We start from the raw sequence: 13,580 nt of genomic DNA, 5'->3' as shown, positions 1-13,580 counted from the left end.
TAGTGTTATACATATTTAAAAATATATATTATAGAGAAGTGGTTGTAAGGTTATACACGCAGTCATCCAAGTGTTATTTTTTATTATTATTTACATTTACTAATACATATAAACATATCTACATATAAACAAGCAGTACTTTTGGTTTACTTAAAATATATTACCAAATACAATTTATTGTTTAATTTAGAACGACTCTATATTTATATTCCAACTATTAATGTAAAAGAGCATACGACTAACTGGATGTTATTTAATGGTATGTCGTTGGTTAATTAAGATATTCATTTACATCAATAGACTATTTTCATTCATATAAATAATTTTGCATAGACAACATCGCTTGTTTCCAAAATACAAAGCTGGATTATGACTTTGCGTTTATATTATTCCCACTCGATGACAACCCTTACAAACAATGAAATGAAAGTATACAGAGCGAGACAAACAACCATCTGGTACAGCGTTTACCAAATAGCGGACCGCTATATTATTGCGGGCCATGAAAATAAAATACAGGGTCGCTGTAGTCGTCCAACTGATCTACTCTGGAAACTAATTCTAATCCATTGACGTCTGGCATGCCTCACTATCAATTTACTATTTCCAAGTTTTGTAGTCAATAAGAACTAACTAACATTGTTATAGATTAATTACATTTCACAATAATAGTACAAAAATATTAACTCAAGAGTAAATCTGCAAATCTAACAACATCCTTTCCGAAGTTATTGGAGTAATACTGTAAATTCAAATTCAAAAATCATTTACTCATGTAGGACATTTTAGCCGCTTATGAACGTCAAATTATTACATTATAATTTAATTGTTTTTCCCTACCATCCAGTTCGGTATATTGATCAATTGAGAAGAACTGTACATCATATAATGTAGTAATCAGACAATGATGTACGTATTTTTACTTTAATACAGTTATATGGATATTAAAATGTATTTCTTATTTTCCCTATATATACTAGAAGTATAAAAAGAGTTGGGAAATCATGAAAAAACACGAACCATTTCATTATAATACTTGGGAAACACTGATCTGACGTAGGGTAGAAACATGCCAGTGTGCCTACATTCCCTACATATTTGTGGTAAAAATAATTGTTTCTTTTGTTTCAGAAATATGAGTGCCATTATCGACATGCTGTGTAGAAGGCTTCGGTGAGAGAATGGGACACTTCCACAGACCTCCCTCTTTACGTATTTCTCTATTTAAGGTAAACAAAGTAACTTCATTGCTATTTTTCGATCTGTTTACAGAGCACTGTTTGCTTATTTCCTTTGTTTTTCCTTTCGCGTGTCACGACGCGTGTTTGTACTCGTACGAAAGGAGATCTCTATAATTATACAGCTATTTATTGAATCAAATATTTACTTTTATGTTATACTTTTTTTGACAATACTAAATAATAATTAGAATCTTCTTTTTAGTCACGTAATTAATAGCAATAATGATCAATAGTTCAGAATTATCACAGACCTAATTAATTATAACATACATATATGTACATACGGTGAAGACTTAACTCAGATAGGGTAGTTAGAGGAATTGTCAATTATCGACGTCATGGTGAACGCAACACTCGACATGCCCATATTTGGTTTTAATGTGTCAGAGAGGATTAATATTTGGTTTGATATCGATGTTTCAGTCACAAATAAAAACTGTGCGAGTTTATATAGAAAATTATATTTACCGTATAGTAGTCACAAATATCTAATGACATATTTCTTTTTTTATTTTATCGTCGGCCTTTATCTTTACATAGTACAAAAAGAAAGTCACTTCCGCTGTCTATTCGTTTAGATCTTTTAAACTACGCTACGGATTTTAATGCAGTTTTTAGCAATAGATAGAGTGATTCCAGAGGAAGGTTCTACCAACAGTGCGAAGCCGAAGCGGGTAACTAGTTGATTATAAATAAATAATATCCGTTCAGAAAGAACGAAGATATTGCGTATCTTCTCATTTCATCTGTGGATATCTACAGATGAAATGAAATCCTTTTATTAGAATATTTCATCAAATTCTTTATCAAACTAAATACAGTTTTATGCAACCTGATAAACAAAATTCTACTTTATACGGATGAACATACGAGGCTAGGCTGGATAATCTTTACTTATAGGGAATGAGTTTGAAAAAGGAGTATTATACAAGACCCACAGTCGTAATCAAATGTAATAATTTACATTCGGATTCGTAGCGATACTCATGAATTTGAAACGATCCACGAGTTCCCCGTTTGTATCAGATTTATCCAGTTAAATCCGGATCATGGTATAAAATTTCCCGCCAAATTTCCAGGCGTTATAAAAGTACGATCATAAGCATGAGATAAGTAGAAACTCAACGTGGCAGCCCCAGTTATTTGAATTACTTTTTTACATATTAAGAGACTTTTTAATCCATACGTATTTTCTGTAATCTGTAGTAATATTTATCTAGTAAATAGAACTGAATCATCTTAGTACCCTTGTCTTACCATTTCTGCCGGCGAGAGATTTGCATTGCTACCTACGTCTCCAGTTTGAAGAATGAGATATGTCAGTGTAATCTCTGGCTGCAACGGCACATCCAAATTGTTATAGCAACACATAAATAGGCATCATGTAATTCGTTGTAATAAATATTCTGTAAGTACATTAAAATTACATTCTAATTCACCAATTGAGTACCTAACTAAGGTAAGTTTAAATTAGAATAAATGTCCAGATATAAGATCTTAGACTACTCCACGAGTAGGGTAATTTAATCGGATTTAAATTGCACTAGCGGACCGCATATCTCTATGGTAAAGGAACCGTGAAATTCACGGACCAAATGTTCTTCGAGTGAGCCTTTATACTTTAACTGGGTCTCGACTTGATTCGAATACGTGGAGCATTTACCATAGTAAATATACAATCCGGTCGCCAAGTTGTCGATGATAGCGACTGGAATACCTGGAACTACTTATCAGACTTGAAAGCTCCAACTTCGACAGAGAAGTCAGTCGACGAATCAAAGTTATGCAGTTCGCAGTGTTTGTTAACGTCGCCACACTTTATCCTAAATGTGATTGAACATGAAAGATATTAAACTGTATTTGATAGTAGTTTGAATTGCGGCCCCATCTACGCTATGGGCAAGTAACCAGACGTCTGAAAAATAAGGTATTTAAGACATCTACTAATCAATATTTGAAGTTACTTCCCTGGAGATCATATCTTCAATGGTTTTGTATTTTTCAAACTATATGGCTAGTATATTGTCACCCGTCCTACTAGCCATTGGGTTCCAAATTTTATACCTCTGATATTATCCAATCAAAGAATAGGAGTGGCTCAAAACTGTTTCTCGCATCAATTAATAGATAATTGTTATATTCCGAATTAGATAATTTAATGCAGAAAAAAAGACATGTAATCTTTTTTCTTGTACAATCAATTGTTTAAAAAAATCCCTCAATTAAAGAAATGTTTACCTACCCTCGTCGTATATAGTAATCCTACGTCTAACTAGGACATTTATTGCTTCAACCCTTTTTAAACTCCGGAAATTGTCGAGTAGAATGTCACATTGGCTTCCCTTGTGTTCATATCTGTTTTCTTGGCACGGTTTAAGTAAAGTCTTGAATAAAATACATCCATATACTTTACACCGCGTGGCTGAGCAATAATAGACTGACCATCTCTTATAATGAATTCGGAATTCTAGAAGGAAAAATTCTATTATTTTTTAATGCCACATCACATTAATACGAGGGCTACACTGAAAGTTTTTAGAACTGGCTACTTGAGAGCAATATAATAAAAAAATTTGTTAAAATTTTGAAAATGGAACTCTTTACGAATAGTACTGAGTATATAATTTATTCGTATGTCATGTGTTTTACGGTTTGGCGGCAAATTGAAAATAGTCTGTGTAACGTTATCATGAACTTAACACGAGAAAATTTTCGTGTGATGATTTTTTATGACTTTCGATGTCATCTAAGTCAACAAGAAAGTTATGATAGACTACTATTGGACTTCCACGATGAAGCCCCGTCTCGTGCCACTGTTTACAACTGGTTTAATGAGTTTAAACGTGGTCGCACTAATCTCACCGATGATTTGCGTGAGGGACGGCCTTCTACGGCGACAACCGAAGATAACATCCGTGTTGTGCGGCGTATGATAGAGACTGACAAAAGAGTGACCTATTAGCAGATCCGGGCAAGCTTAAAGATTAGTATGAGTCAAGTGCACAAAATCCTCCATGAACATTTGACGGTCAGGAAGCCTTGTGCCCGGTGGATACCTTATAATTTCACTGAGGCTCAAAAACTCCGTCGGGTTGATTGGTGCCGTGAAATGCATGAAAGATTTAACGGAGGTGACTCAAATTCTGTGTTTAACATAGTTATGGGAGACGAAAGCTGGATTTACTGTTATGATTCCGAAACTAAAAGACAGTCAGCTCAGTGGGTGTTTCCTTCTGAGGAGTTGCCAACTAAAGTGAAGGGAGGTCGAAGCATAGGAAAAAAGATGGTGGCCTCGTTCTTTGGAAGAACAGGTCATTACGCGACAATTGTTTTAGAGGATCGAAAAACAGTTACTGCAGAGTGGTACAGTAACAATTGTTTGCCACGTGTTTTTAAAAAAGTGCGTGAGAAACGACCTCGCAGTAGGATCCTCCTTCACCACGACAATGCTTCGTTGCACACCGCCAGGCAAATGATCGATTATTTGGCGACCTCAGACGTAGAACCACTGGGTCATTCGCCTTATAGCTCCGACCTCGTACCTTGCGATTTTTATTTATTCCGAAAAATGAAAGAAAAAGTTCGAGGAAATCGTTTTATGGACGCCGAGGATTCGGTGGCTACGTTTTAGAAGGCCGTCAAAGAGAAAGGACGAGTGGGCAAAGTGCTTTTCTCAGTGGTTCTATCGGATGCAGCGATGTATTGACGTGAATGGACACTATTTTGAAAAGATAAAATAAAGGTAATAACTTGCTAATTTAATCAGTTTTTGATTTTCTAAGAACTTTCAGTTTGACCCTCGTATTTCGATGCTCGAGTTAGATTCTACTTGCACAGAGATCATGTAACACACTCACATTGTCGCAATGACACATGTTGAATATTGGGATTTTTGGCGTCACGACAATCTTTGGTATACGAAACACAAGTCTGAAATCAGGGCATCTCGGTTGAATCGGGATAGTTGGTAACCCTAGTAACTAACCTTAATAATTTTATTATTACACATGCATGCTTTCGAGACCCTTTCCTGGACCCAATTATGAGCATCTTTTCCGGTTCATTGGACTGCAACGTTACATTTCTGTACTGTACTAGGCTTATTCGTGAAGACTAAAGTTTATATAGTCTTTTCTGTTTGCCAGTCTTAATTTCAGTTATATTTTTTTATATAACTAGAAGAGCATGACTGTTCATTTAAAGCATGACGAATATTACATAATGATGTAACGCCAAATTCCAGATGACTTAGGCATTTACAAAAATCGTTATTTCGCAGTTCGAATGCGTAAAATGCGTAGTACTGATCTTCTCAACAGAATGATTCTTCGAACATTTAAAATTAAATCACAAGAAGAGTTCTTAGTCAATATTTTTTAAAAAAAATACACTCAAACACGTCTTTTTGATGAATTGTATGTTCATATTGTTCCACAGGGGTCGGCGTATACCCGAGCACACCATATGCGTTGATGGGCGGGAGCACCGGGGCGGGGGGCGGCGGGCGAGCTGCGCGCGCGCTTCGCTTCCTACTGTTGCTCGTGTTGGCCCTCGCCGCTGTGGAATACCTCTCCGGGTCTATACTTGACGCATCACCACTCAGGACTTATTTGTACACCCCGCTATACAACGCTACGCAGCCCACTATACGGTAAGATATAAAAACCATAAAATGTTTTTGAACATTGTGTTTATAATATATGTAACATATACATATATTATAAACACAACGTTGAATAAAACTATAGGTACTAATATTATAAACGTTGGGGATAGGAGTCTTGTAAGGTCAATGTGATATCAGGTCGACCTCCACGCGGTTCCGCTACGAAACTATCAAGGTATATATAAACTGCTTAATATGAAAAAAATATTTGAAAGAGTATATTCTCAGATTGGACCCTTTAAGTTAAAAATTTGGAGTTTGCTTTGTTTCTTAATTATTAAAATAATATTTTTTCTTTCAGATGTGAGAAAACGTCGGTATCACGGCCTAAAAATTCTACGTACCCCAAAAACTCTACACAAGCCAATAATTCGACGTACGCCAAAAACGTTACTATTAATAGTATAAAATATAATTCCACAAACATAACTACTGCAAATATGACGCGACAAAACTTAACAGAAGACACCAGTACATCGGTGCTCATCACAAAACTGATGGAGAATATCAAGAATCTCGTTACAACTGAAGAATTGGAAATTCAGAGAACAGAACCTGCTTTGCCACTTTGTGATAAAGTACCACCTGATTTAGGTGAGTAAAACATAAACTTAATAGCTAATCTTACTAAAATTATAAACGCGAAAGTTTGTGAGTATGGATGGGATGGACGGGGATGGTTATTTCTTAATTTTTCACGTAAAAACTACTGAACGGATTCTGATAAAAAAATTATACGATAACATAAGATTAATATAACGTTTGCCACGTCAACTGTTTTCTTTTCTAATTATTATCGTATTTATGTGATTATTAATCTTAATTTATGTAAATGTAAAATTTTTGTTAATCTACGTGTGCCATGTACAGTCTCCATTAAGGAGAGAAAATCTCTAAACATACATATATATATATATATATATATATATATATATATATATATATATATGTATTGAAAGTACAACTACATCATTCATAGATATCCAGGCCCGAAACAATTTATGAAATTCCTATCTTAGTCGAAGTCGTTCTTTATTATACTTTAAATTTCACTTTCATTTTTTTAATTATTATACAGGTCCTGTCCCAGTCAACAAAACCGAAGTAGAACTGGAATGGGTGGAAAGGAAATACCCAGAAGTGCATCGGGGCGGTCGATACTCGCCCCCCAACTGCACCGCCAGATACAAAGTTGCCATTATTGTGCCATTCAGGTAATTACGGCATCTACTTGTATAAATAACAATCCTTATTTATATCAATCATCTTTATTTACACAAGAATCCTTAATTCATGTCAATGTTTAGAATGTCTGTTTTAGCTATTACATCGTTTTGTTTTTATCTTTTACGCTATTTTCTTTTTTGACAATAAATTATTGTACAACAATCTGCGTTCCGAATGAGTGATAGAATAAAAAAAAGAGTTTTTGTATGGTATGGCAAACAAGCATACGGCCTATCTACCGGTTCTAAACGGTTACCGTAGACACCTGAAACACCAGCGGTGTCACGTTCACGTTACCGACCCTTTAGAAACCTTAACACACCCTTCTCGAATAACCCCATGCTGTAATCTCTCGAGAAAACCTCTTAAGGTAGTTTAGTCAACAATCCAAGTGTACGCGGGAGGTACTATAATTACAGTGAAACAAAAGAATTGTAATGAATAATTTCTTACCTACTTCTTAATTAGTGTAGTTAGTACCTTAGTTAATATTAATATGTTAATTACATATTAATATTAATTATTAATATTATTAATATCAAATAACAATATAACTCTTCGATATTATCATAATTAACATCCAAATTTGTATTGCAGGGATCGTCAGCAACATTTAGCGATATTTCTTAATCATATGCATCCATTCTTAATGAAGCAACAAATAGAATATGGAATATTTATTGTGGAACAAGAAGGTACTTTTTTATTTTTACTTAATATTCAGGCACGATTTTCAATATATTAGAAATATGTATTTTTTAATTTTTGTTATGTACTTAGATAAAGTTTACTTTTATCTATACAAAAATCTTACTTGCAACACAATAATTTATCTAGGACTTTTTAACAACTTCAATTTTTTTATCGCTAACCCTTAAAAGAATAAAAAAAATATTCTTTTTTTAAAATTAGTCTTACTTTATTTTACATAGCGTATATGTCTAACACATTATATAAATTGAAAATCCCGTGCGTGAACAACTAACGTTAAACACAAATGTCTCCCAAGTAATCGTTTTCTGAGTAATACTCAATAACTGTATCTTAATAATTCACGGGGTAGACCTCTGTCTGGGTGGGAATTTCAGTCTAAGCAACTTGCTTTGTATGCTGCATTTCTATTGAAAGTTCAGATAAGACAGACAGGCAGTGAAATTACAGTATAAGAGGAATGAAATCCTCATTCATTCATAATTTAAGAGCCGCGCTCTTGTCGGAGCTCTTGCCATTTTCCATGAATATCTTTAGTTGTTGATATGACATCACTCCAACTTTTTCCTCGATTGCTTGATATAGTTATTAGTTATCTCACCTTTCTTCTATTTTTCTTTTTTTTTTCTAATATTTTTCTCCATTTTTGTTCAACTTAATCAATCGAAATGGAGCACTTGCTATTTTCCATCAATCTCTTTAGTTGTTGATACGAAACGACTTCAACTTTTTCTTTGAATATAGGCCTATATATAGGCAGTGTCTTAGTCTTGTTTTTCCTCTTTTTCCTTCTATTTTTCCTTTGATAATATTTATAAGTTAATCGTGTTGTATCAAGTGCATTTGTCCCTGTTTATTTCCAACTTAGATCCTAAATAGTATCTTTATGTATAGTTCTTATTTACTACTAGAAATCCCTCTAAAATTATTTTCCAGGCAACAGTGAATTCAACCGCGCTAAGCTAATGAACGTCGGCTTCATGGAAAGTCAGAAGCAGAAGGCCGGTGGCTGGCAGTGCTTCATTTTCCACGACATCGACCTGTTGCCGCTGGACATGCGGAATATGTACTCCTGCCCTAGACAGCCGAGGCACATGTCAGCGTCCATAGACAAACTAAACTTTAGGTAAGCACCTATTTTTTTTTTATTCATTTAGGCCAAGAAACAATTTCATATTGTACATAATTATACATCTTGTATATAAAATTAGTTACCATACTCCTCCGAAACGGCTTGCCATCGGTCAATGAAACGGTTTATGATATTTTATATACATATTCAGTAGGTCTGAGAATCGGCTACTATCTATTTTTCATACCCCCAAGCGATAAGGGTTGTCCATCCCTAACATTTTTTTTTTACTTTTTTATAATGTGCAATTAAAAAATACACGCAACCCTAAATTTTAACTCTTACCACGATTTAAAAGCAACGATTTGCCGGGAGGGCTAATTGTATAGTATACTAGCTGTCCCGGCAAACGTTGTTTTGCCTAAAAATAAGAAAAAAAATTTTGGGGTGGACTAACATTTAGGGGGATGAAAAATAGATGTTGGCCGATTCTCAGACCTACTCAATACGCTCACAAAATTTCATGAGAATCGGTCAAGCCGTTTCGGAGGAGTATGGGAACGAAAACTGTGACACGAGAATTTTATATATAAGATACCTATAAAAAGGTAATGATAGAGTTACATAAAAATATGATTTGATTTTTTACTCTTCGTTTTAGGCTACCATACGAAGATATATTCGGCGGTGTATCAGCAATGACCCTAGAACAGTTTGTTAATGTCAACGGCTTCTCCAACAAGTACTGGGGCTGGGGTGGAGAAGATGACGACATGTTCTATAGGTTTGTACACCATGAATTTACCACCATCATATCCCACAGTAGAAATTAATTGATTTTAAATTCAATTTTTTTTGCCAACTTGATTCGTATGTTGGTACGCAATAAATATTCACTAAGGAATGTATATTCTTAAATGGATAAAATAAATAAATATTTTTACCATTTATTTTACATCGTAGTTAGCCAAAAGTAGTTCAAGAAAATATTCTGAATATGCTCACATCTATATCAACTAGTTTAGGGTATCACTTACTGCAATGATCTTTCTACACATGACTAGTACATGAAAAAATAATCGTTAATTGAATACATAAATATCTTATAGTTATTAATTTTTTTATTTTAGTACCTTAAAGCAAGCTGATTTGATAACAATTTAAATAGGTTCTTTTTTTCTTTATAATAAGATAACAAGCAATCATATCTTAAAATCCAATTAAAACAAAATAAAATTTTAAAATTAGAATATAATTGAATAAGTAATATATTTTTTCTGCAGGTTGAAAAAGATGAATTATCACATAGCAAGATATAAGATGTCTATAGCACGATATGCTATGTTAGATCACAAAAAATCAGCACCCAATCCCAAAAGGTAAAGTTACTAATATTATTGTAATAATTATATTGTCGTTATTTAAATAATAAAATTAAAGGCGACCCAAACAATAATCTATAACGATGTTACTTCGTTATCTATTCTATCCTGAAAGTACCTACTTGTTTGTCATCTCTCGGACTGTTATAATATTTATATTCATTATATTTTTATTGTAACCAAATTGTATAGGTAACGAAAATTATATTTATAACACCAACTGAGTTTGGTTGTAATAAATTTTATGGTCGTAATATATTACTAATTTCGACAAACATAAACATTTCTACATTTTAAACTGATCCACGCAGTCTCCTTGTGACAAAATTATGATAATGACGCACTAAGCAAATAACCACTAAGTTTTTAATGACGTTAACATGGTTATAGAACCAATAGAGTTTTTTTTTAAGACGATTACTTTTTTAAATCTAATTTGTGTACTGGTAGTCAAAGACCTCTCCTTTATGCCTCCATACTTTCTTTCTTATGAACATTGTGTTTAACATTCTGCTAATTATTTTTCCAGATATCAATTATTATCGCAAACTAGCAAGATATTCCACAACGATGGACTATCTACCCTCAAATACGAACTTGTTGAAGTAGTTCAAAACCACCTGTATACACACATACTGGTGAACATTGACGAGCGTAGCTGATGGACATATTTCGCCAAACTGCTGTTTGGCGACGAACGGTAACAAAAGTGCAATAGTGCTGACACAGTGTGGACATTTTGTGAAAATCTCATTAGTTGTCCTATATTTGTTTTGATCTCTTATTATTTTAATCGAGTATAAAACAGACGTAAATTTACATAGATACCACAGGTGCAGTTTGTGTGTATTTTTTTTTTGTTAAAAGCAAAAATATTTTACTTCAACCCCAGGTAAATTTTAACTTAAATATGACTAACTTGGCAACTCCTTTTAAATAGTCAAGTCAGTTAATCAGAATAGATTTGAATTTTCAGATTTGTGACTATTGAAGAAATTTTAATAGAATAGTTTGACCTATAAAACAGGGGCTGTATGGGCGAGGTACATTTTGCTATTTCAATGAAAAAAAAAGTGACGTAGATGCTGTTGAAAACCTCTCAGACAAAATGATCCAAAATAATAGAATATGTACTCATTTAGTATTAACCTTTGATAACTAACATAAATAACAACATTCAAAATTTTAATTGACTTGGCATAATTAATGGGAAATTGCCGGCTTGTATCATATCGTTGAAAAACATGGTACGATTGATTTTTATACAAAAATTAGTACTCGTAGTTTTTGTTTATATTTAATAACGCGTGTCGAACAGAACCAGTGAAAGGTGTAAGGTCCGATAGTGGTCTACTGTAGAACTGTGACCTCCTTTTTATATAAAACTATATATTTATCAAAATTGTAAACTTCACACAGATTTGTCGGTATGCTGCTGTATTAGTTCCCCCTAACGGAAAATATGTATATTTTAGATATTCAAAACAGCTTGTTATGTAAATATATCGACAATGCTATTAGACACATATTGGAAAGTGTTTGTGTGAATGTTGACTGATAATTTATTTCAGTGTGACTCCATTATAATTGAGATCATTAATTGAAGTTAAAAAACTCAACCTAACTGGTTCCTGTAATTAAAAAATCTATTTATATTGACACTTCTGTTGTATTTTAAACCCGAATTATGATATGAAGTTTTCCTGTATATACAGTTTTTTTTATTTTTAAGTATACTTATTTATTGTTGTGTGAAAATGAAATTATGCCGTTCAATTTACAATGTATGTTTTTTTTTTTATTTAACGCTGTCCATTTTTATTTTTATTATAACGTAGTGTAAGGCTGGAACAAAGTAAAATATCAGATACAATAAATAAAGTAAGTCGAATAGCCTATCTATACGGTGACTTTCTTGTATTTCCTTAATAAAATTAAAGTAGCTATACTATACGCTGGTGAATAAACTTATAAATCTTTGGATAAATGTTTTATAATGTTCTATAAGTACAATATTAAGTACAATTTAAAAAGTCGTTGTTTATAAATCTCTGTAGTGTTATTTTATGATTTGTAATCATAATTTATATAAATAACTACCATGATAGAAAGTCATTGCTCTTGTCTATGGCCCTTGTAATAATAAGATGTCACACTCTGAAAATTTTACATATTGTATTAAACTCCTAATATATCGGATTGAAGCATTTGCTTTAGACTCATTGTATAGATATATTTTATACATTTGAGATATGGAAATAAAAATAATTATATGTCCATGTTAATAAATGTAACTTGGTCCTGTATAATCTTAAGAACATATTATGACAATATTACGTAAAATTTGTAAATTTCAGTAACGAATCATAGAGTACTATTATAAGATATTTTATACAAAACAAACTAAGTTACAAAGAAATAGAAGCACGAGGCTTATAGAATACATAAGCTTGTTATTACAAGCTTACTAACTCTGGACTCCAATTCTAAAATTGTCTTTTTGTTTAAACTTGTCATTAACAACTGTCTAAGACTATTCATAGACAAAACGCATTCCAATCTTAAATTAAGGATGTTCTTAATCTAAGATTTCAATGTATTTCTTTTCATTATTGACATACGGAATAACTTTTACGAACGTTAATACATTTTTTACATAACCATCGTAGAGTCGCGTGGTTTTATAAATAAACACTATGGTATCTTGTTGCTCCTATTATGATAAAATTTGTAGGTGTTGTCGATTACGGCCTAATCTCATAATAGAACCTCGCAAATTTCAATTTTGTTCTTTATATCTAACATCACTTTTCTTTTATTTAATCCTTTTATATGAAAATACTCCTATATATTCACCGTACATGTTTATATGTATGTATATAAAATATGTACCTCAGAGATAATAAATGCACTAGTTTTTATGCACTTATTAATCTGTTGAATCTCCGTATTTCCATAATTAAACTGTTAACAAATTCGAATAATAATAGTAATAATGAATATGTACTTAATGATATTTGGAAAATACATGTATATAGCTTGTTGTAGACATAAGTTTACATTGTAAGTAATCGCTTCGATGTAAAGAACGTACAGAAAAGTGCTAAAAACAATGTTGGTATAATGGTAAGGACTAGTCAAATATTATTGTTTTTTTTATTAACATAATTTTAGATCTGAATTATTGCATACTGAAAAAAAACATTGAAGTGAATGTGGTAATAGTATCTACTGCTACTTATCAAACACTATCATTGGCTTTTAAAAACTACATTCCATAG

At 32.6% G+C, this 13,580-nt stretch overlaps 1 protein-coding gene across 1 annotated transcript; it reads left to right on the top strand.

Annotated features, from left to right (window-relative positions):
• Window positions 1-1,141: 1,141 nt before the first annotated feature.
• On the top strand, window positions 1,142-12,753 carry LOC131851215 (beta-1,4-N-acetylgalactosaminyltransferase bre-4-like). The gene is made up of 9 exons (XM_059201671.1): window positions 1,142-1,229; window positions 5,679-5,892; window positions 6,209-6,501; window positions 6,986-7,121; window positions 7,732-7,829; window positions 8,782-8,971; window positions 9,579-9,701; window positions 10,201-10,296; window positions 10,829-12,753. Exons 2-9 carry the CDS (start codon window positions 5,714-5,716, stop codon window positions 10,959-10,961), a joined length of 1,248 nt encoding a protein of 415 aa, XP_059057654.1. The 5' UTR covers window positions 1,142-1,229; window positions 5,679-5,713; the 3' UTR covers window positions 10,962-12,753.
• The last annotated feature ends 827 nt before the right edge of the window (window positions 12,754-13,580 follow it).

Source organism: Achroia grisella, unplaced genomic scaffold (assembly GCF_030625045.1).
Source record: "Achroia grisella isolate CSIRO2021 unplaced genomic scaffold, CSIRO_AGI_Agris_v1 utg782, whole genome shotgun sequence".
NCBI lineage: Eukaryota > Metazoa > Arthropoda > Insecta > Lepidoptera > Pyralidae > Achroia > Achroia grisella.
Note: the sequence above shows the minus strand (reverse complement) of the source record. Positions and strands in the feature narration are given on the sequence as shown.

Coding starts and splice junctions, on each gene's coding strand:
- LOC131851215 (XM_059201671.1), top strand. CDS start 5,714: ATGGGCGGGAGCACCGGGGCGGGGGGCGGCGGGCGAGCTGCGCGCGCG. Junction 7,122..7,731: donor GCCATTATTGTGCCATTCAG/GTAATTACGGCA, acceptor TTTGTATTGCAG/GGATCGTCAGCAACATTTAG. Junction 7,830..8,781: donor ATTTATTGTGGAACAAGAAG/GTACTTTTTTAT, acceptor ATTATTTTCCAG/GCAACAGTGAATTCAACCGC.